Below are 20,402 nucleotides of genomic sequence, written 5' to 3' on the forward strand. Positions count from 1 at the left end.
TGCGGTGGATCCACTTGGGCCCCTGGGCGTGTCCGATGCGGTGGATGCACGTGGGCCCCGGCATGTCCTCTGCGGTGGATGCACGCGGGCCCCTGTTGGGCCGGAAATGCGTGCACCGCTGACCCACGTCACATAATCGGGGGTCAGCAGTGCGTCGGCATGACAACCAGAGGTCTCCTGAAGACCTCTATAGTTGTTGATGCCAGATTGCTATGAGCGCCACCCTGTGGTCGGCGCTCATAGCAATGCTGTAATTCAGCTACATAGGGGCGATCTGAGCACCGCTCCTATGTAGCAGAGACAATCAGGCTATGCCAGCTTCTAGCCTCCCAAGGAGGATTTTAAAGCATGGCAACAGTAAAAAAAAGTTTTTAAAAATATGAAAAATAAAAAAAATATAAAAGTTCAAATCACCCCCCTTTCACCCCATGTCAAATAAAATAATAATAAAAAAAATCAAACCTACACATATTTGGTATCACCGGGTTCAGAATCGCACGATCTATCAATAAAAAAAAAATTAACCTGATCGCTAAACGGCATCGCGAGAAAAAAATAAAAAAATGCCAGAATTACGTTTTTTTAGTCGCTGCAACATTGCATTAAAATGCAATAACAGGTGATCAAAAGAACATATCTGCACCAAAATGGTATCATTAAAAACACCAGCTCGGCACACAAAAAATAAGCCCTCACCCAACCCGAGATCACGAAACATGGAGACGCTACGCGTATAGGAAAATTGCGCAATTTGTTTTTTTTTTTTTTTAGCAAAGCTTGGAATTTTTTTTTACCACCAACATAACAAATAACCTAGACATGTTTGGTGTCTATAAGTCGTAATGAGCTGGAGAATCATAATGGCAGGTCAGTTTTAGCATTTAGTGAACCTAGCAAAAAAGCCTAAAAAAAAACAAGTGTGGGATTGCACTTTTTTGCATTTTCACCGCACTTGGAATTTTTTTCCTGTTTTCTAGTACACGACATGGTAAAACCAATAGGGTAGTTGAAAAGTACAACTCGTCCCGCAAAAAATAAGCCCTTACATGGCCATATTGAAAAATAAAAAAAGTTATGGCTCTGGGAAGGAGGGGAGCGAAAAACGATAACCGAAAAAAGCTCTGGGGATTAAGATCAGCCGCAGCTGTCTGCAGCTGGTTATTAATTATAGGGGGATCCAAAGTCATTTTTTGGGGGGTCCTACATTTTAATAGCATGTAAAGGCTAGGTATACAGCTGTGAGCTGATATTAATTGCCTGGGAAGCTTCATGGCTATTACCCCCTTCCCAGGCTATAAACATCTGCCCTCAGCCGTCGGCTTTCCCTCTGCTGGTTACGAACATTAAGCGGGAGCCCACGCCACTTTTTCTGAAACATAATATTTTATTAATTAAATATATGTCCAATACTTTGCACACACACTGTACTAATTGTTTATCTCACTGACATCTATATATCTACAGCACCTATTATATTTGTATTTACTGTATGTAATCCATCCCTTCTATCCTGTCGGCTCCTGCTGTGATTTTACCGAACACGGCAGATGAACTACCGTCTTTTCTTCTATCTATGCAATATAAATATACAGTTTATGTGTGTCACTGACATATATATATATATATATATATATATATATATATATATATATACAGTTATATGAAAAAGTTTGGGCACCCCTATTGATCTTAAGCTTAATGTTTTATAAAAATTGTTTTTTTGCAACAACTATTTCAGTTTCATATATCTAATAACTGTTGGACACAGTAATGTTTCTGCCATGAAATGAGGTTTATTGTACTAACAGAAAATGTGCAATCTTCATTCAAACAAAATTTGACAGGTGCATAAGTATGGGCACCCTTATCATTTTCTTGTTTTAAATACTCCTACCTACTTTTTACTGACTTACTAAAGCACTTTTTTTGGTTTTCTAACCTCATTGAGCTTTGAACTTCATAGTCAGGTGTATGCAATCATGAGAAAAGCTACTTAAAGTGGGCACTTGCAAGCTGTTCTAGAATATGCATGTCCACGTAGTATATTGTCTAAAAATGAACCATACGGCGCTGCTTAGTTGCTCCAGGTGAATAAGCAGCAAATATATGGACGAAATCAGTCCCAATCGTCCCAGAAGTGGTTAATCAAAGAAAACTATATGTGATATTTGCGCCAAGTTCACCTATATGAAGCCATAAATAGAGAAGGTTTCAGATACCAACCTCTCAGCGCATGAGTGAAGGACCTTTCCGCATGTCAGCACTGGACACAGATTTCCTTTTCTTTGATATTAACCCCTTCACCCCAAAGCCTGTTTTCACCTAAGTGACAGGGCCAATTTTTACAATTCTGACCACTGTCACTTTATGAGGTTATAACTCTGAAACGCTTCAACGGATCCTGGTGATTCTGACATTGTTTTCTCGTGACATATTGTACTTCATGATAGTGGTAAAACTTCTTCGATATGACTTGCATTTATTTGTGAAAAAAACAAAAATTTGTCGGAAATTATGAAAATTTAGCAATTTTCAAACTCTTAGTTTTTATGCCCTTAAATTAGAGAGTTATATCACATAATATAGTTAATAAACAACATTTCCCACATGTCTGCTTTACATCAGCACAATTTTGGAAACATAATTTTTTTTTGTTAGGACGTTATAAGGGTTAAAAGTTGACCAGCGATTTCTCATTTTTGCAACAAAATTTGCAAAACCATTTTTTTACGGACCACCTCACACTTGAAGTGACTTTGAGGGGTCTATATGACAGAAAATGCCCAAAAGTGACACCATTCTAAAAACTGCACCCCTCAAGGTACTCAAAACCACATTCAAAAAGTTTATTAACCCTTCAGGTGCTTCACAGGAATTTTTTGAATGTTTAAAAAAATTGAACATTTAACTTTTTTTTCACAAAATTTTTACTTCAGGTCCAATTTGTTTCATTTTACCAAGGGTAACAGGAGAAATTGGACCACAAAAGTCGTTGTACAATTTGTCCTGAGTACGCCGATACCCCATATGTGGGGGTAAACCACTGTTTGGGCACATGGCAGAGCTCGGAAGGGAAGGAGCGCTATTTGACTTTTCAATGCAAGATTTGCTGGAATTGAGATCGGAGCCCATGTCACGATTGGAGAGCCCCTGATGTGCCTAAACAGTGGAAACCCCCACAGGTGACACCATTTTGGAAAGTAGACCACCTAAGGAACTAATCTAGATGTGTGGTGAGCACTTTGAACCTCCAAGTGCTTCACAGAAGTTTATAATGTAGAGCCGTAAAACAAAATTTTTTATTAATTTTCACAAAAAATGATCTTTTTGCCCCAAATTTTTTATTTTCCCAAGGGTAAAAGGATAAATTGTACCCCAAAAGTTGTTGTGCAATTTGTCCTGAGTACGTCGATACTTCATATATGGGGATAAACCACTGTTTGAGCGCATGGCAGAGCTCGGAAGGGAAGGAGTGCCATTTGACTTTTCAATGCAAAATTGGCTGGAATTGAGATCGGACGCCATGTCGCATTTGGAGAGCCCCTGACGTGCCTTAACAGTGGAAACCCCCCACAAGTGACCCCATTTTGGAAAGAAGACCCCCTAATGAACTTATCTAGATGTGTGGTGAGCACTTTTAACCCCCAATTGTTTCACTAAAGTTTAGAATGTAGCATTGTGAAAATTAAAAAATCATTTTTTCTTTCCACAAAATGATGTTTTAGCCCGCAATTTTTTTTTCCCAAGGGTAACAGGAGAAATTGGACCACAAATGTTATTGTCCAATTTGTCCTGAGTACGATGATACCCCACATATGGGGGGGAACCACCGTTTGAGTGCATGGCAGAGCTCGGAAGGGAAGGAGCACCGTTTGAAATGCAGACTTAGATGGAATGGACTGCAGGTGTCATGTTGCATTTGCAGAGCCCCTGATGTACCTAAACAGTAGAAACCCACCACAAGTAACCCCATATTGGAAACTAGACCCCCAAGGAACTTATCTAGATGTGTTGTGAGAGCTTTGAACCAACAAGTGCTTCACTACAGTTTATAACGCAGAGCCGTGAAAATAAAAAATATTTTTTTTTCCACGAAAATGATATTTTATCCCCTATGTTTTTATTTTCCCAAGGGTAACAGGACAAATTGGACCCCAAAAGTTGTTGTCCAACTTGTCCTAAGAACGCTGATACCCCATATGTTGGGGGGAACCACTGTTTGGGTGCACGGCAGAGCTCGAAAGGGAAGGAGCGCCATTTGAAATGCAGACTTAGATGGAATGGTCTGCAGGCGTCATGTTGCATTTGCAGAGCCCCTGATGTACCTAAACAGTAGAAACCCCCCACAAGTGACCCCATATTGGAAACTAGACCCCCAAAGGAACTTATCTAGATGTGTTGTGAGAGCTTCGAACCAACAAGTGTTTCACTACAGTTTGTAACGCAGAGCCGTGAAAATAAAAAATATTTTTTTTCCACGAAAATGATATTTTATCCCCTATGTTTTTATTTTCCCAAGGGTAACAGGACAAATTGGACCCCAAAAGTTGTTGTCCAACTTGTCCTGAGAACGCTGATACCCCATATGTTGGGGGGAACCACTGTTTGGGCACACAGGAGAACTCGGAAGGGAAGGAGCCCTGTTTTACTTTTTCAAAGCAGAATTGGCTGGAATTGAGATCGGACGCCATGTCGCGTTTGGAGAGCCCCTGATGTGCCTAAACAGTGGAAACCCCCAATTATAACTGAAACCCTAACCCCAACCCTAACCCTAGCCCTAGCCCTAACCCTAGCACTAACCCTAGCACTAACCCTAGCACTAATGGGAAAATGGAAATAAATACATTTTTTTACATTTTATTATTTTTCCCTAACTAAGGGGGTGATGAAGGGGGGTTTGATTTACTTTTATATCGTTTTTTTGGCGGATTTTTATGATTGGCAGCCGTCACACACTAAAAGACGCTTTTTATTGCAAAAAATAGTTTTTGCATCACCACATTTTGAGAGCTATAATTTATCCATATTTTGGCCCACAGAGTCATGTGAGATCTTGTTTTTTGCGGGATGAGTTGACGTTTTTATTGGTAACATTTTCAGGCAGATGACATTTTTTGATCGCTTTTTATTCCGATTTTTGGGAGGCGGAATGAACAAAAACCAGCAATTCCTGAATTTCTTTTAGGGGGGGCGTTTATACCGTTCCACGTGTGGTAAAATGGATAAAGCAGTTTTATTCTTCGGGTCAGTACGATTACAGCGATACCTCATTTATGTAATTTTTTTTATGTTTTGGCGCTTTTACACAATAAAAACTATTTTATATAAAAAAATAATTGTTTTTTGCATCGCATTATTCTGAGAGCTATAACTTTTTTATTTTTCTGCTGATGATGCTGTATGGCGGCTTTTTTTTTGCGGGACAAGATGACGTTTTCAGCGGTACCATGGTTATTTATATCCGTCGTTTTGATCGCGTGTTATTCCACTTTTTGTTCGCCTGTATGATAATAAAGCGTTGTTTTTTGCCTTGTTTTTTTTTTTTTTGCGGTGTTCACTGAAGGGGTTAACTAGTGGGATAGTTTTATAGAGCGGGTCGTTACGGACGCGGCGATACCAAATATGTGTACATTTATTGTTTTTTTTTTTTTTACATAAATAAATGGATTTATTGGGAAATGTTTTTTTTTTTTTATTTGGGGATTTTTTTTTATTTTTTTTTACACATTCTATTTTTTTTTTTTTTTACTTTCTAACATTGTCCCAGGGTGGGACATCTCTGTATTAGATCAGATCGTTGATCTGACACTGTGCATAGCACAGTGTCAGATCAACGATCTGACAGGCAGCTTAGCTGGCTTCCAGCGCCTGCTCTCAGCAGGCGCCGGCTAGCCAGGTCACTTCATGACCCGGAAGGAGTCCGGCGGCCATCTTGGATCCGGGGACTCCTTCCGGGTCACCGGAGCAACGCGATCTCATTGCGTTGCTCCGGTGGGAGAGCGCAGGGAGCCCCCGTCCCTGCGCGATCCCCCTCTATGCCGCTGTCACTACTGACAGCGGCATCAGAGGGGTTAAATGCCCGCGATCGGCGATAGCGCCGATCGTGGGCATTGCTGCGGGGTGTCAGCTGTCATATACAGCTGACACCCGCACCCGATCACCGCGGCGCTCAGCGCGAGACCGCAGTGATCGATGCGCCGTACTAGTACTGCTGCTGGCACTAATGCAGTGCCGGCAGCGCAGTACTAGTACGGCGCATGGCGCGAAGGGGTTAAGGTAAACACATCTTGTTAATCACAGTCCTGTATGGGGAACCTTGTTTACGACATTTCCCAGTATTTTAACTATTTATGGCTTCATATTGGTGAACTTAGCGCAAATATTACATATAGTTTTCTTCACGTAGTATATTGCCCAGCCACGTAGTATATTGCCCAGCCACATAGTATATTGCCCAGTCACGTAGTATATTGCCCAGCCACGTAGTATATTGCCCAGCCACGTAGTATATTGCCCAGTCACATAGTATATTGCCCAGCCACATAGTATATTGCCCAGCCACATAGTATATTGCCCAGCCACGTAGTATATTGCCCAGTCACGTAGTATATTGCCCAGTCACATAGTATATTGCCCAGCCACATAGTATATTGCCCAGCCACATAGTATATTGCCCAGCCACATAGTATATTGCCCAGTCACGTAGTATATTGCACAGCCCACGTAGTATATTGCCCAGCCACATAGTATATTGCCCAGCCACGTAGTATATTGCCCAGCCACGTAGTATATTGCTCAGTGACGTAGTATATTGCCCAGCCACGTAGTATATTACCGAGTCACATAGTATATTGCCCAGCCACATAGTATATTGCCCAGCCACGTAGTATATTGCTCAGCCACGTAGTATATTGCCCAGCCACATAGTATATTGCCCAGCCACGTAGTATATTGCCCAGCCACGTAGTATATTGCCCAGTCACATAGTATATTGCCCAGCCACATAGTATATTGCCCAGCCACGTAGTATATTGCCCAGCCACGTAGTATATTGCCCAGTCACATAGTATATTGCCCAGCCACATAGTATATTGCCCAGCCACATAGTATATTGCCCAGCCACATAGTATATTGCCCAGTCACGTAGTATATTGCCCAGTCACATAGTATATTGCCCAGCCACATAGTATATTGCCCAGCCACATAGTATATTGCCCAGCCACATAGTATATTGCCCAGCCACATAGTATATTGCCCAGTCACGTAGTATATTGCACAGCCCACGTAGTATATTGCCCAGCCACATAGTATATTGCCCAGCCACGTAGTATATTGCCCAGCCACGTAGTATATTGCTCAGTGACGTAGTATATTGCCCAGCCACGTAGTATATTACCGAGTCACATAGTATATTGCCCAGCCACACAGTATATTGCCCAGCCACGTAGTATATTGCTCAGCCACGTAGTATATTGCCCAGCCACATAGTATATTGCCCAGCCACATAGTATATTGCCCAGCCACATAGTATATTGCCCAGCCACATAGTATATTGCCCAGCCACATAGTATATTGCCCAGCCACGTAGTATATTGCTCAGTGACGTAGTATATTGCCCAGCCACGTAGTATATTACCGAGTCACATAGTATATTGCCCAGCCACACAGTATATTGCCCAGCCACGTAGTATATTGCTCAGCCACGTAGTATATTGCCCAGCCACATAGTATATTGCCCAGCCACATAGTATATTGCCCAGCCACATAGTATATTGCCCAGCCACATAGTATATTGCCCAGCCACGTAGTATATTGCCCAGCCACGTAGTATATTGCTCAGCCACGTAGTATATTGCCCAGCCACGTAGTATATTGCCCAGCCACATAGTATATTGCCCAGTGACGTAGTATATTGCCCAGCCACGTAGTATATTACCCAGCGACGTAGTATATTGCCCAGCCACATAGTATATTGCCCAGCCACGTAGTATATTGCCCAGCCATGTAGTATATTGCCCAGCCACGTAGTATATTGCCCAGTCACGTAGTATATTGCCCAGTCACGTAGTATATTGCACAGCCCACGTAGAATATTGCCCAGCCACGCAGTATATTGCACTGCCCATGTAGTATATTGCCCAGCCACGTAGTATATTGCCTAGCCACGTAGTATATTGCCCAGTCACGTAGTATATTGCCCAGTCACGTAGTATATTGCCCAGTCACGTAGTATATTGCCCAGTCACGTAGTATATTGCACAGCCCACGTAGTATATTGCCCAGCCACGTAGTATATTGCCCAGCCACGTAGTATATTGCACAGCCCACGTAGTATATTGCCCAGCCACGTAGTATATTGCCCAGCCACGTAGTATATTGCCCAGCCACGTAGTATATTACCCAGTTATGTAGTATATTGCCTAGTGACGTAGCATATTGCGCAGCCACGTAGTATATTGCCCAGTTACGTAGTATATTGCATAGTGACGTAGTATATTGCGCAGCCACGTAGTATATTACCCAGTTATGTAGTATATTGCCTAGTGACATAGTATATTGCCCAGCCAGGTTTGTCACAGGTTAAAAAATAAAAAATAAACCTATACTCACCTTTCCGAGGGCCCCTTGTAGTCCACGGCAGCTTCCGGTCCCAGGGTTGGTATGAGCGCAGGACCTGTGATGACGGAAGATGGCGGCCGGCACGAGCGACTACGGAGGGTGAGTATAGCAGGTTTTTTTTTTAATTATTATTATTATTTTTAACATTACATTTTTTACTATTGATGCTGCATAGGCAGCGTCAATAGTAAAAAGTTGGGGACACACAGGGTTAATAGCGGTGGTAACGGAGTGCGTTACCTGTGGCATAACGCGGTCCGTTACCGCCGGCATTAACCCTGTGTTAGCGGTGACCGGAGGGGAGTATGCGGGCGACAGGCACTGACTGCGGGGGTAAGGAGCGGCCATTTTCTTCCGGGCTGTGCCTGTCGCTGATTGGTCGCGGCAGCCATGACAGGCAGGGTGGGAGCTGTGTCCCCCAACTCTCCTGTGCCAGACAGAAAACGACAGAAAAGATGGGCGGAGCCGCCTTAGCGCGCCATAGTGCGGGCGCAACTTCCGGGATGCGGCCTACACATCGGCCGAAGCCGGTGGGTAAATGTTTGCAACCGGCCGGAGCATTACCTTAGGGAGGTGGGCCACAGGGAAGCCACTGCAGGGCCCCATTGCCAACTGGATCTACTCACCATTAGTGCACGTCCCGGCATGGAACCGCCACGGATGACTGGGTTTCAGCGCCGAGAACAGCGGGCGCTGTGCTGTTCTGCTGCAGGTCAGGTATTGCAGCGTGAAAGTGCAGGAATAAAGCAATAACCCTCAATCCACCATTCCTTTGTTAGGGAGGTGGAGAGGAACCGTCCGCCTCCTTGTGCCATCCGCTTTAACGGTGGTGGGACAGTGGGGGCTGCTCAGATGTCAAAGAGAAGGAGCTTCTGTACATCCACGGAGTTCAAGCCCCCGGGTGGACAGGGCAAGTTGACCGGCAATAGGCCTGGCTCCAGGAGAGGATACATAGAGGCGACACTCCAGGTGCTCGCCCGTTGCTGGTGTTCGGGACCCGAAGGAACCGTCGCCCCTAAAGTGAGCTCAGGCATGGCTTCCCACGTCGCAGGAGAGGGTACGGGGAGGCGACACTCCGCGTTCTCGTCTGTTGATGGTTCGGGGGAGATCGGAACCTTGAAAGGATTCGTCGCCCCCTTCACTCCGTTAATTGAAAAATAAAAATTTACAGAAAAATAAAAAATAAAATAAAAACGATGGGGTCTGAACCATACCCAAGTGCCTCCTACAGACACTAAGCAAGAACTCGTTAGCTGAGAGCCAGCAGGAAGGTGTATACTGCAGGGGAGGAGATCACTTTTTTTGTATCACTTAGTGTCAGCCTCGTATTGGCAGCAGCATACACCCACGGTCTGTGTCCCCCAATGAGGCAAAGGAGAAAGTTATAGTCCTCAAAATAAAGCGATGCAAAAATAATTATTTTTTATATAAAATAGATTTTATCATATAAAATCGCCAAAACATAAAAAAATGATATAAATGAGGTATGACTGTAATCGTAACGACTCGAAGAATAAAACTGCTTTATCAATTTTATCAAACGTGGAAGGGTATAAACGCCCCCCCAAAAGAAATTCACGAATTGCTGGTTTTTGTTGTTTCTGCCTCACAAAAATCTAAATCACCACACATCTACATAAGTTCCTTGGGGGTCTAGTTTCCAAAATGGGGTCACTTGTGGGGGTTTTCTACTGTTTAGGCACATCAGGAGCTCTCCAAACGCGACATGGCGTCTGATCTCAATTCAAGTCAATTTTGCTTTCAAAAGTCAACTGGCGCTCCTTCCCTTCTGAGCTCTGCCATGCGCCCAAACACTGGTTCCCCAGTGTATAAGCATACTCAGAACAAATTGTACAACAACTTTTGGGGTCCATTTTCTCCTGTTACTCTTGATAAAATAAAACAAATTGGAGCTAAAGTAAATTTTTTGTAAAAAAAAAAGTTAAATGTTCATTTTTTTTAAACATTCCAAAAATTCCTGTGAAACACTTGAAGGGTTAATAAACTTCTTGAATGTGGTTTTGAGCACCTTGAGGGGTGCAGTTTTTAGAATCGTGTCACACTTGGGTATTTTCTATCATATAGACCCCTCAAAGTGACTTCAAATGTGATGTAGTCTCTAAAAAAAAATAAGTGTTGTAAAAATGAGAAATTGCTGGTCAAATTTTAACCCTTATAACTCCCTAACAAAAAAAAAATTTGGTTCCAAAATTGTGCTGATGTAACATGTAACATGTGGGAAATGTTACTTATTAAGTATTTTGTGTGACATATCTCTGTGATTTAAGGGCATAACAATTCAAAGTTGGAAAATTGCAAAATTTTCACCAAATTTCTGTTTTTTTCACAAATAGGAAACGGAGGAGGACAATTTTATATTACAGGATGATTTATGTAAACTAGAAGCTTGGGCTGACAAAAGGCAAATGAGCTTTAATGGGGATAAATGTAAGGTCATGCTCTTGGGTAGAAGTAATAAGATGTATAACTATGCGCTTAAGGCCGGAGTCACACTACAGCGAGATACGGCGGAGTCTTGCAGGTTAAAAACAAGCTCTGGCATCGGCACTCTAGAGCGGAGCGTGCAGCTCCATGTATTGCTGTGCGGCCACACGCTCCGCTCTGGAGTGCCAGATCTTGGTTTTAACCTGCGAGACGCGGCCATATCTCGCTGTAGTGTGACTCCGGCCTAATTCTAAAACTCTGGGCAAAACCGTCAATGAAAAAGACCTGGGTGTATGGGTGGATGACAAACTCATATTCAGTGGCCAGTATCAGGCAGCTGCTACAAAAGGCAAAAAAAATATTGGGATGCATTAAAAGAGGCATAGATGCTCATGAGGAGAACATAATTTTACCTCTATACAAGTCACTAGTTCGACCACACTTAGAATACTGTGCACAGTTCTGGTCTCCGGTGTATAAGACAGACATAGCTGAACTAGAGCGGGTGCAGAGAAGAGCGACCAAGGTTATTAGAGGACTGGAAGGTCTGCAATACCAAGATAGGTTATTACACATGGGGCTATTTAGTTTGGAAAAACGAAGGATAAGGGGTGATCTCATCTTAATGTATAAGTATATGAGGGGACAGTACAAAGACCTTTCTGATGATCTTTTTAATCATAGACCTAAGACAGGGACAAGGGGGCATCCTCTACGTCTGGAGGAAAGAAGGTTTAAGCATAATAACAGACGCGGATTCTTTACTGTAAGAGCAGTGAGACTATGGAACTCTCTGCCGCATGATATTGTAATGAGTGATTCATTACTTAAATTTAAGAGGGGACTGGATGCCTTTCTTGAAAAGTATAATGTTACAGGGTATATACAGTACAGACCAAAAGTTTGGACACACCTTCTCATTTAAAGATTTTTCTGTATTTTCATGACTATGAAAATTGGACATTTACATTGAAGGCATCAAAACTATGAATTAACACATGTGGAATTATATACTTAACAAAAAAGTGTGAAACAACTGAAAATATGTCTTCTATTCTAGGTTCTTCAAAGTAGCCACCATTTGCTTTGATGACTGCTTTGCACACTCTTGGCATTCTCTTGATGAGCTTCAAGAGGTAGTCACCGGAAATGGTCTTCCAACAATCTTGAAGGAGTTCCCAGAGATGCTTAGCACTTGTTGGCCCTTTTGCCTTCACTCTGCTGTCCAGCTCACCCCAAACCATCTCGATTGGGTTCAGGTCTGGCGTAGCACCCCATCACTCTCCTTCTTGGTCAAATAGCCCTTACACAGCTTGGAGATGTGTTTGGGGTCATTGTCCTGTTGAAAAATAAATGATGGTCCAACTAAACGCAAACCAGATGGAATAGCATGCCACTGCAAGATGCTGTGGTAACCATGCTGGTTCAATATGCCTTCAATTTGGAATAAATCCCCAACAGTGTCACCAGCAAAGCACCCCCACACCATCACACCTCCTTCTCCATGCTTCACGGTGGGAACCAGGCATGTAGAGTCCATCCGTTCCCCTTTTTTGTGTCGCACAAAGACACGGTGGTTGGAACCAAAGATCTCAAATTTGGACTCATCAGACCAAAACACAGATTTCCACTGGTTTAATGTCCATTCCACGTTCTTTAGCCCAAACAAGTCTCTTCTGCTTGTTGCCTGTCCTTAGCAGTGGTTTCCTAGCAGCTATTTTACCATGAAGGCCTGCTGCACAAAGTCTCCTCCTAACAGTTGTTGTGGAGATGTGTCTGCTGCTAGAACTATGTGTGGCATTGACCTGGTCTCTAATCTGAGCTGCTGTTAACCTGCGATTTCTGAGGCTGGTGACTCTGATAAACTTATCCTCAGAAGCAGAGGTGACTCTTGTTCTTCCTTTCCTGGGGCGGTCCTCATGTGAGCCAGTTTCTTTGTAGCGCTTGATAGTTTTTGCAACTGCACTTGGGGACACTTTCAAAGTTTTCCCAATTTTTCGGACTGACTGGCCTTCATTTCTTAAAGTAATGATGGCCACTCGTTTTTCTTTACTTAGTTGCTATTTTCTTGCGATAATAGAAATTCAAACAGTCTATTCAGTAGGACTATCAGCTGTGTATCCATCAGACGTCTGCACAACACAACTGATGGTCCCAACCCCATTTATAAGGCAAGAAATCCCACTTATTAAACCTGACAGGGCACACCTGTGAAGTGAAAACCATTTCCAGTGACTACCTCTTAAAGCTCATCAAGAGAATGCCAAGAGTGTGCAAAGCAGTCATCAAAGCAAAAGGTGTCTACTTTGAAGAACCTAGAATATAAGACATATTTTCAGTTGTTTCACACTTTTTTTGTTAAGTATATAATTCCACATGTGTTAATTCATAGTTTTGATGCCTTCAGTGTGAATGTACAATTTTTATAATCATGAAAATTCAGAAAAATCTTTAAATGAGAAGGTGTGTCCAAACTTTTGGTCTGTACTGTATATTAGATTCCTTGATAGGGCGTTGATCCAGGGAACTAGTCTGATTGCCGTATGTGGAGTCGGGAAGGAATTTTTTTCCCCAATGTGGAGCTTACTCTTTGCCACATGGGGTTTTTTTTTTTGCCTTCCTCTGGATCAACATGTTAGGGCATGTTAGGTTAGGCTATAGGTTGAACTAGATGGACTTAAAGTCTTCCTTCAACCTTAATAACTATGTTACTATGTAATATCAAAGAAATGTTACCACTATCATGAAGTACAATATGTCACGAGAAAACAATGTCAGAATCATCGGGATCCGTTGAAGCGTTCCAGAGTTATAACCTCATAAAGGGACAGTGGTCAGAATTGTAAAAATTGGCCCGGTCATTAATGTGCAAACCACCGTTGGGGGTAAAGGGGTTAAAGCACAACTCCAGCATTTTTTTTATTGTACGGCTGGAGAGGTACTTTAAATGGAAGTCCGCTGCCCCGTCTCATACTCACCTTGCACTGCCTTCATTGGTCTCCAGCATTGCTTCGATTCGTCTCCTGTGAAAAGTGACCTGCTCGCACTTTTCATGGAGTGGCGAGAAGGTCACTTTTCAGTACAAGTCTATGAGACCATCCTCCTGGCCTCTTTCTGGCTCTTATAACGTTGTATTGAGAGCTTGAGATATAACTTCTGACTTCCGGCTGTCAGAAGCTGCGCTTACAAAATGGTGCCGTGGGACAGGAGCGGTGCTGAAAAGCGGGGAAGACGCCAGAGGGCAAGAATATCACTGGGGTTAGAGAGTTTACACTTGATGCGCCACTCCAGCGCTGAAAAAAACAAACCGCTGAAGTAAATAAAAGTCCACTGACAGGGGGTGGGACGTGTTATAGTATGTGTTCTGGTGGGATTTGTGTGGCAGGACTGCTTTTTTTGTCCCAGTCCGGCTCTGGTTAGTATCCAACTCATGCGGTGTAACTGCTTTGTTCAGAAAGCTAGGATTTTATAAGGAGAATATGGACTTTTTTTACATCCTAGTCACACACACCGGTTACATTTTTGAGATCTCTGGAACGGGCCAAATAACTTCCAGGGTCTCGATCTGTTCTAGCACCCCAGGGTAGGGAGATATGTTGAATGGCTGGTCGGAGCCAGGTAGTAAAGCTGTGATTATTCTCAACACCTAGCAGGGGCCCGGCCGGATCCTATGATGCCAAAACCTCCTCCTAGGACCGTCCAGTAAGGAGTTATGACCGATCTTAGGTTTTGGAGTTTTTAGCGGCTAGATGCAAGAGTAGTGGAACTAGCTCCCCGCAATTCAGGTATTTCATCTGACTGGTAACTAACTTTTATATTCTGCATACTTTGTCCTACCACTACTGTATTTGCATATCTGACCATTGCATACGTATAACCATTGTGTTTACAGTGTTTTGTCTAGTGTGCCTTTAAGGCAACTAAATATATAATTTAACCTTGGGATGCTCTTTTATCTCGATCTACGAATCCACATGTCCATGTCCTTGGCTTACACCTTCCATGCTACTGGGGCTGGTTTCTGGCCAATTATAACCCCATTAACAGAATGGGCTTTAACGAGAAACTGGTGCCAGTCCTACTGGGCTGGCAGAGTTCTGTATCACTGGTGCTAGTGAAAGGGGCCACTCAGCCTCTCAGGATTGTGAGCAAGTGTGGTGCCACGTCAGCGGCTGTGTGGGCCATCCTCCATCACTCCCTGTGCCTCCCTGAGCCTGTGTGGACACGGGGTGTCTGTGTAAAACTGTGTTAAGCTGATCTTACATATGTCCCCAGGGGGTGCGGAACGTAATGTTGGTGCAAGTGAGGAGAGCGTACCATGAACGTAATAGAGACGTCAGGCGGGGTCACAAGGTGCGGGTTCTCCACATGTGGTAGCAGCGGTGGGATTCTGCGTGATCTCTCTGGTGCCATCTTTCACACTGTATTAAAGTGACTCTCTCTGTAGGATCAACCCTCATATGTAGCGATGAGCGAGTATACTCATTACTCAAGTTTCTCCGAGCACGCTTGGGTGGTCTCCGAGTATTTGGATGTGCTCGGAGATTTAGTTTTCGTCGCCACAGCTGCATGATTTGCAACTGCATGACAGCTTGAATACATGTGGGGGTTACCTGTTTGTTAGGGAATTCACACGTGTTCAGCCTGTCTGGCAGTCGCAAATCATGCAGCTGTGGTGACGAAAACTAAATCTCTGAGCACATCCAAATACTTGGAGACCACCAGACCATGCTCGGAGAAACTAGAGTAACGAGTATACTTGCTCATCACTACTCCTAAGGTGTCTCATCTGCAAGTGCTTCTCACTAAATTAGAATATCATCAAAAAGTTAATTTATTTCAGTTCTTCAATACAAAAAGTAAAACTCATATATTATATAGAGTCATTACAAACAGAGTAATCTATGGGGCATTGTCAAGAGGAAGATGAGACACATCAGACCCAACAATGCAGACGAGCTGAAGGCTGCTGTCAAAGCAACCTGGGCTTCCATAACACCTAAGCAGTGCCACAGGCTGATCACCTCCATGCCACACCGCATTGATGCAGTAATTGATGCCAAAGGAGCCCCGACCAAGTATTGAGTGCATTTACTGAACATTTCAGTAGGCCAACATTTCGGATGTTAAAATCATTTTTTTCAAGCTGGTGCTATAAAGTATTCTAATTTACTGAGATAATGACTTTTGGGTTTTCATTGTCTGTAAGCCATAATCATCAACATTAACAGAAAAAACACTTGAAATACATCACTATTTGTAATGACTATCTAATATATGAGTTTCACTTTTTGTATTGAAGAACTGAAATAAATTAACTTTTTGATGATATTCTAATTTTGTGAGAAGCACCTGTAACATTATTACATCTATTTCCTTCATGATGTTGTTCTTTTTTAAAATTTTATACGCACTTATAGCTCCAATATCCCAATAGTTGCAGGAAACCACTAATCCCAAGCACTGGTTCTTCCTACCTTGCAGCACCTGAAATCCCATACTCAGGAGAGCGGCAACAGCAGCAACAACTAGACATCTATTCAGGGTAATTCCATTCCAGGGAGAAAATTCCTCATCTCTCACAGGTCCGACACTTTTGGGCTCTGGCTTCTTTTTCATTGTTGTACCTGAGGCTAAAACATAGAAGATAATATTTGTTATCAAGATTATACTTATTTATTGAAGAGAGTATTAGTTCCTGATAAAGGGTTGGTCTATTTAAAGGGACACTGTCACCTGAATTTGGAGGGAACAATCTTCAGCCATGGAGGCGGGGTTTGGGGGGTTTTGATTCACCCTTTCCTTACCCGCTGGCTGCATGCTGGCTGCAATATTGGATTGAAGTTCATTCTCTGTCCTCCGTAGTACATGCCTGCACAAGACAATCTTGCCTTACGCAGGCGTGTACTATGGAGGACAGAGAATGAACTTCAATCCAATATTGCAGCCAGCATGCAGCCAGCGGGTAAGGAAAGGGTGAATCAAAAACCCCAAAACCCCGCCTCCATGGCTGAAGATTGTTCCCTCCAAATCCAGGTGACAGTGTCCCTTTAATCTCTAGAGTATGTAATTATGTGGATAAAGGTATAATTGTAGAGAAATTATTTCCATGACAGCTGTCTATACTTGCAATTGGATATTCTTGCTAAGTGAATTTTAATTTGTCTAAGTGGCCTCGAGCATATTGAAATATTGAAATGTTACGATATATGAAAATTATGAAAATCTCAATGGCAAAACCCATCAAAAGGTTATGCAGTGCTCTACAATAGGCTGATTATGGTTTGTTGGTAGGAAAGTCATTTACCGTATATACTCGAGTATAAGCCGAGATTTTCAGCCCAAATTTTTGGGCTGAAAGTGCCCCTCTCGGCTTATACTCGAGTCACGGTCGGCGGTGGGGTCGGCGGGTGAGGGGGAGAGGGCGCTGAGGCATACTTACCTGCTTCCGCGGCTCCTGGCGCTGTCCCTGCAGTCCCACGGTCTCCGGGTGCTGCAGCTCTTCCCCTGTTCAGCGGTCACATGGGACCGCTCATTAGAAAAATGAATATGGACTCCAGTCCCATAGGGGTGGAGCTGCATATTAATTTCTCTAGTGAGCGGTAACGGTGACCGCTGATAGAGGAAGAAGCTGCGGCACCGAAGACCAGCTGTCCGGGGGAAGGAGCGGGACGCCGGGAGCAGGTAAGCATGTCATATTCACCTGTCCTCGTTCCACACACCGGGCGCCGCTCTGTTTTCCTGCCATCTCTCCGCACTGACTGTGCAGATCAGAGGGCGCGATGACGCATATAGTGTGCGCGCCACCCTCTGCCTGATCAGTCAGTGCGGAGAGACGCCGGGACGGGACGCTGAGGAGCTGCAAGCAAGAGAGGTGAGTATGGCATTTTTTTTATTTTATTTCAGCAGCAGCAATGGCAGAGCTTTCTATGGTACATCTATGGGGCAATAATGAACGGTGCAGAGCACTATATGGCACAGCTATGGGGCAATAATGAACAGTGCAGAGCACTACATGGCACAGCTATGGGGCAATAATGAACGGTGCAGAGCACTATATGGCACAGCTATGGGGCCATAATGAACGGTATGGAGCATCTATTTTTATTTTTGAAATTCACCGGTAGCTGCTGCATTTTCCACCCTAGGCTTATACTCGAGTCAATAAGTTTTCCCAGTTTTTTGTCGCAAAATTAGGGGGGGGGTCGGCTTATACTCGGGTCTGCTTATACTCGAGTATATACGGTACATTAATTAAATGAAAAAATAAATCACAGAAAAAAGCAGTTGTCCTTACCAACACCATGTCACAATATTAATGGACTGCAGAATACAGCAGCCCCATGATAAAGACTGGGGCACACATGTTCAAAATACTGATGGAACAACCACTCACACTTCTACAAGTCACAGAGGGGTGATTGCCTATACATGCACATGGATGAGGCTTGTGTAAGGCGCCAGTCACATAGGTAAGTGTAAAGGTAGGTGCGATTCAGACGAAACCCCCAACGGAACCACCCACCATAATGAGGCAGATGGAGACAATTCATACTCCGTTTGGCGTCTGCTCTGGTGGTATCCGTCTTTTTAGGTGTTCATAGATCTGTGGTCGTCCAAACTTGTTCTCTAAAAAGACATCTAAAATGATGGGACACTGCCGGAACAGAGACCAGTCCAAAGTGACTCCATCTGCCTCATAAGTGAGTGGTTCTGTCATGAAACCCCCAACATAAGCGCTCAGCGGAGAGCGCAGGATAAATGTGAGCCGAGCCTCATTCTGATTTTTGGGAGGTGGAATGAACAAATAGACAGCAGTACAAGAATAGCTTTTTTTTGTTCTCCGTGGGGTATAAGTGATGAGGTGGATTTATTCTTTGGGTTGGTGGTGTTATTGCAGCGTTACCAGATTTATATAGGGTTTTTTTTTTAGGTTGAAGCTTTTTTGTATCGTTTTGGGGTACATAATTTTTTTGATTGCTTTTTATTCAGATTTTTCAAACACAGAATAAACAAAAAACAGCAATTCAGTTGTTTTATTTTTTGCGCCATTCACCAAGCGGTGAAAGTCATAAGACCAATTTGTTTATCGGGCCGGTAAGAGTACAGCAATACCAGATTTATATCTTTTTTTATGCTTTGCTATTTTTACACACTAAAAACAATATTTTAGCAAAATCAATTTGTTTTTGCATCATCATATTCTGAGAGCTGTACCTTTTTTTATTTATTTGCCGAATGGGCAATATTAGGGCTTGTCTTTTACGAGACGGTTTGGCACTTTCGTTCATACCATTTTTTTTTTACATATGACTTTTTGATTGCTTTTCATTCACTATGATGAAAAAGCAAAATTTTTAGCTTGTTTCTTTATTTTTTTATGGCGTTCGCCATACTGAATAAATAACATGCCAGTTTTATAAAGCAGGTAGTAACGGATGTGGTGATACCAATTAAGTGTACTTTTTTGTTTATTTTGTTTTATCACAAATGCTGCGTTTTGAGTGGTAAAGCGGATTTTCGTGATGTGTGTGCTTTTCGAGGTTTTTTTTTTTTTTTTTACACACCGTCTATAAGCAAAGTTTTTCACCACATTTTTTGGTGCTGAAAATGCCACTCTTGGCTTATACACGAAGAGAAGGCGGGGGGGATGGAGGGTCACAGTAGGCAGGAGCAAGCGGCTGCAGCTAATGCCTGTGCCCGCTGCTAAAATGAAATGAGTATTCACTGCACAGGCAATCAATATTCATTTATCTTATAGCGAGCACAGTTACAGCCGCAGCCGCCGGCTTCCAGCAGCTGCCGGGCCATCACAGGTGCCTGATCATTAAGGTAATGAATATTCACCTCTCTCCACTCCCATAGGCGTGGATCGATGTGAATATTCATTCCCTTAATGAGCAGGGACACGTGATCACTCAGCCGCAGGAGCTGCTGGAATCGGAACAAGATACTGCGAGGGCGCACATTGAAGGTTAGAAGCATTAAAAAAAAAAACATCCTATTCTCATGAGGCACACATGCAAGGATAGGGATGAAGAACCATGCATACAAGTATGGGGATAAGGAGCCACGCATACAAGGATGGAGATAAGGAGCCATGCAGACAAGGATGGCAATAAGGAGCCATATAGACAAGGAAGGGAATTAGGAGCCATGCAGACAAGGATGGGAATAAGGAGCCATATAGACAAGGAAGGGAATTAGGAGCCATGCAGACAAGGATGGGAATAAGGAGCCATGGAGACAAGGATTGGAATAAGGAACCATGCATACAAGGATGGGAATAAGGCACCATGCAGAAAAGGATGGGGATGAGGAACCATGCATACCAGGAT

The 20,402-nt window shown here is 43.2% G+C and overlaps 1 protein-coding gene across 2 annotated transcripts in view; it reads right to left on the reverse strand.

Annotated features, from left to right (window-relative positions):
- The window catches only part of JSRP1 (junctional sarcoplasmic reticulum protein 1), a 169,180-nt gene that overhangs the window by 11,936 nt on the left and 136,842 nt on the right, over positions 1-20,402 (reverse strand). For both annotated transcript variants that reach the window (XM_069740611.1, XM_069740610.1), the window contains exon 3: positions 16,542-16,697. In XM_069740611.1, the coding sequence (XP_069596712.1) occupies positions 16,542-16,683 (142 nt within the window). In that variant the 5' untranslated portion in view covers positions 16,684-16,697. The remainder of the gene's footprint in view (positions 1-16,541; positions 16,698-20,402) is intronic.

Source organism: Ranitomeya imitator, chromosome 1 (assembly GCF_032444005.1).
Source record: "Ranitomeya imitator isolate aRanImi1 chromosome 1, aRanImi1.pri, whole genome shotgun sequence".
Classification (NCBI taxonomy): Eukaryota; Metazoa; Chordata; class Amphibia; order Anura; family Dendrobatidae; genus Ranitomeya; species Ranitomeya imitator.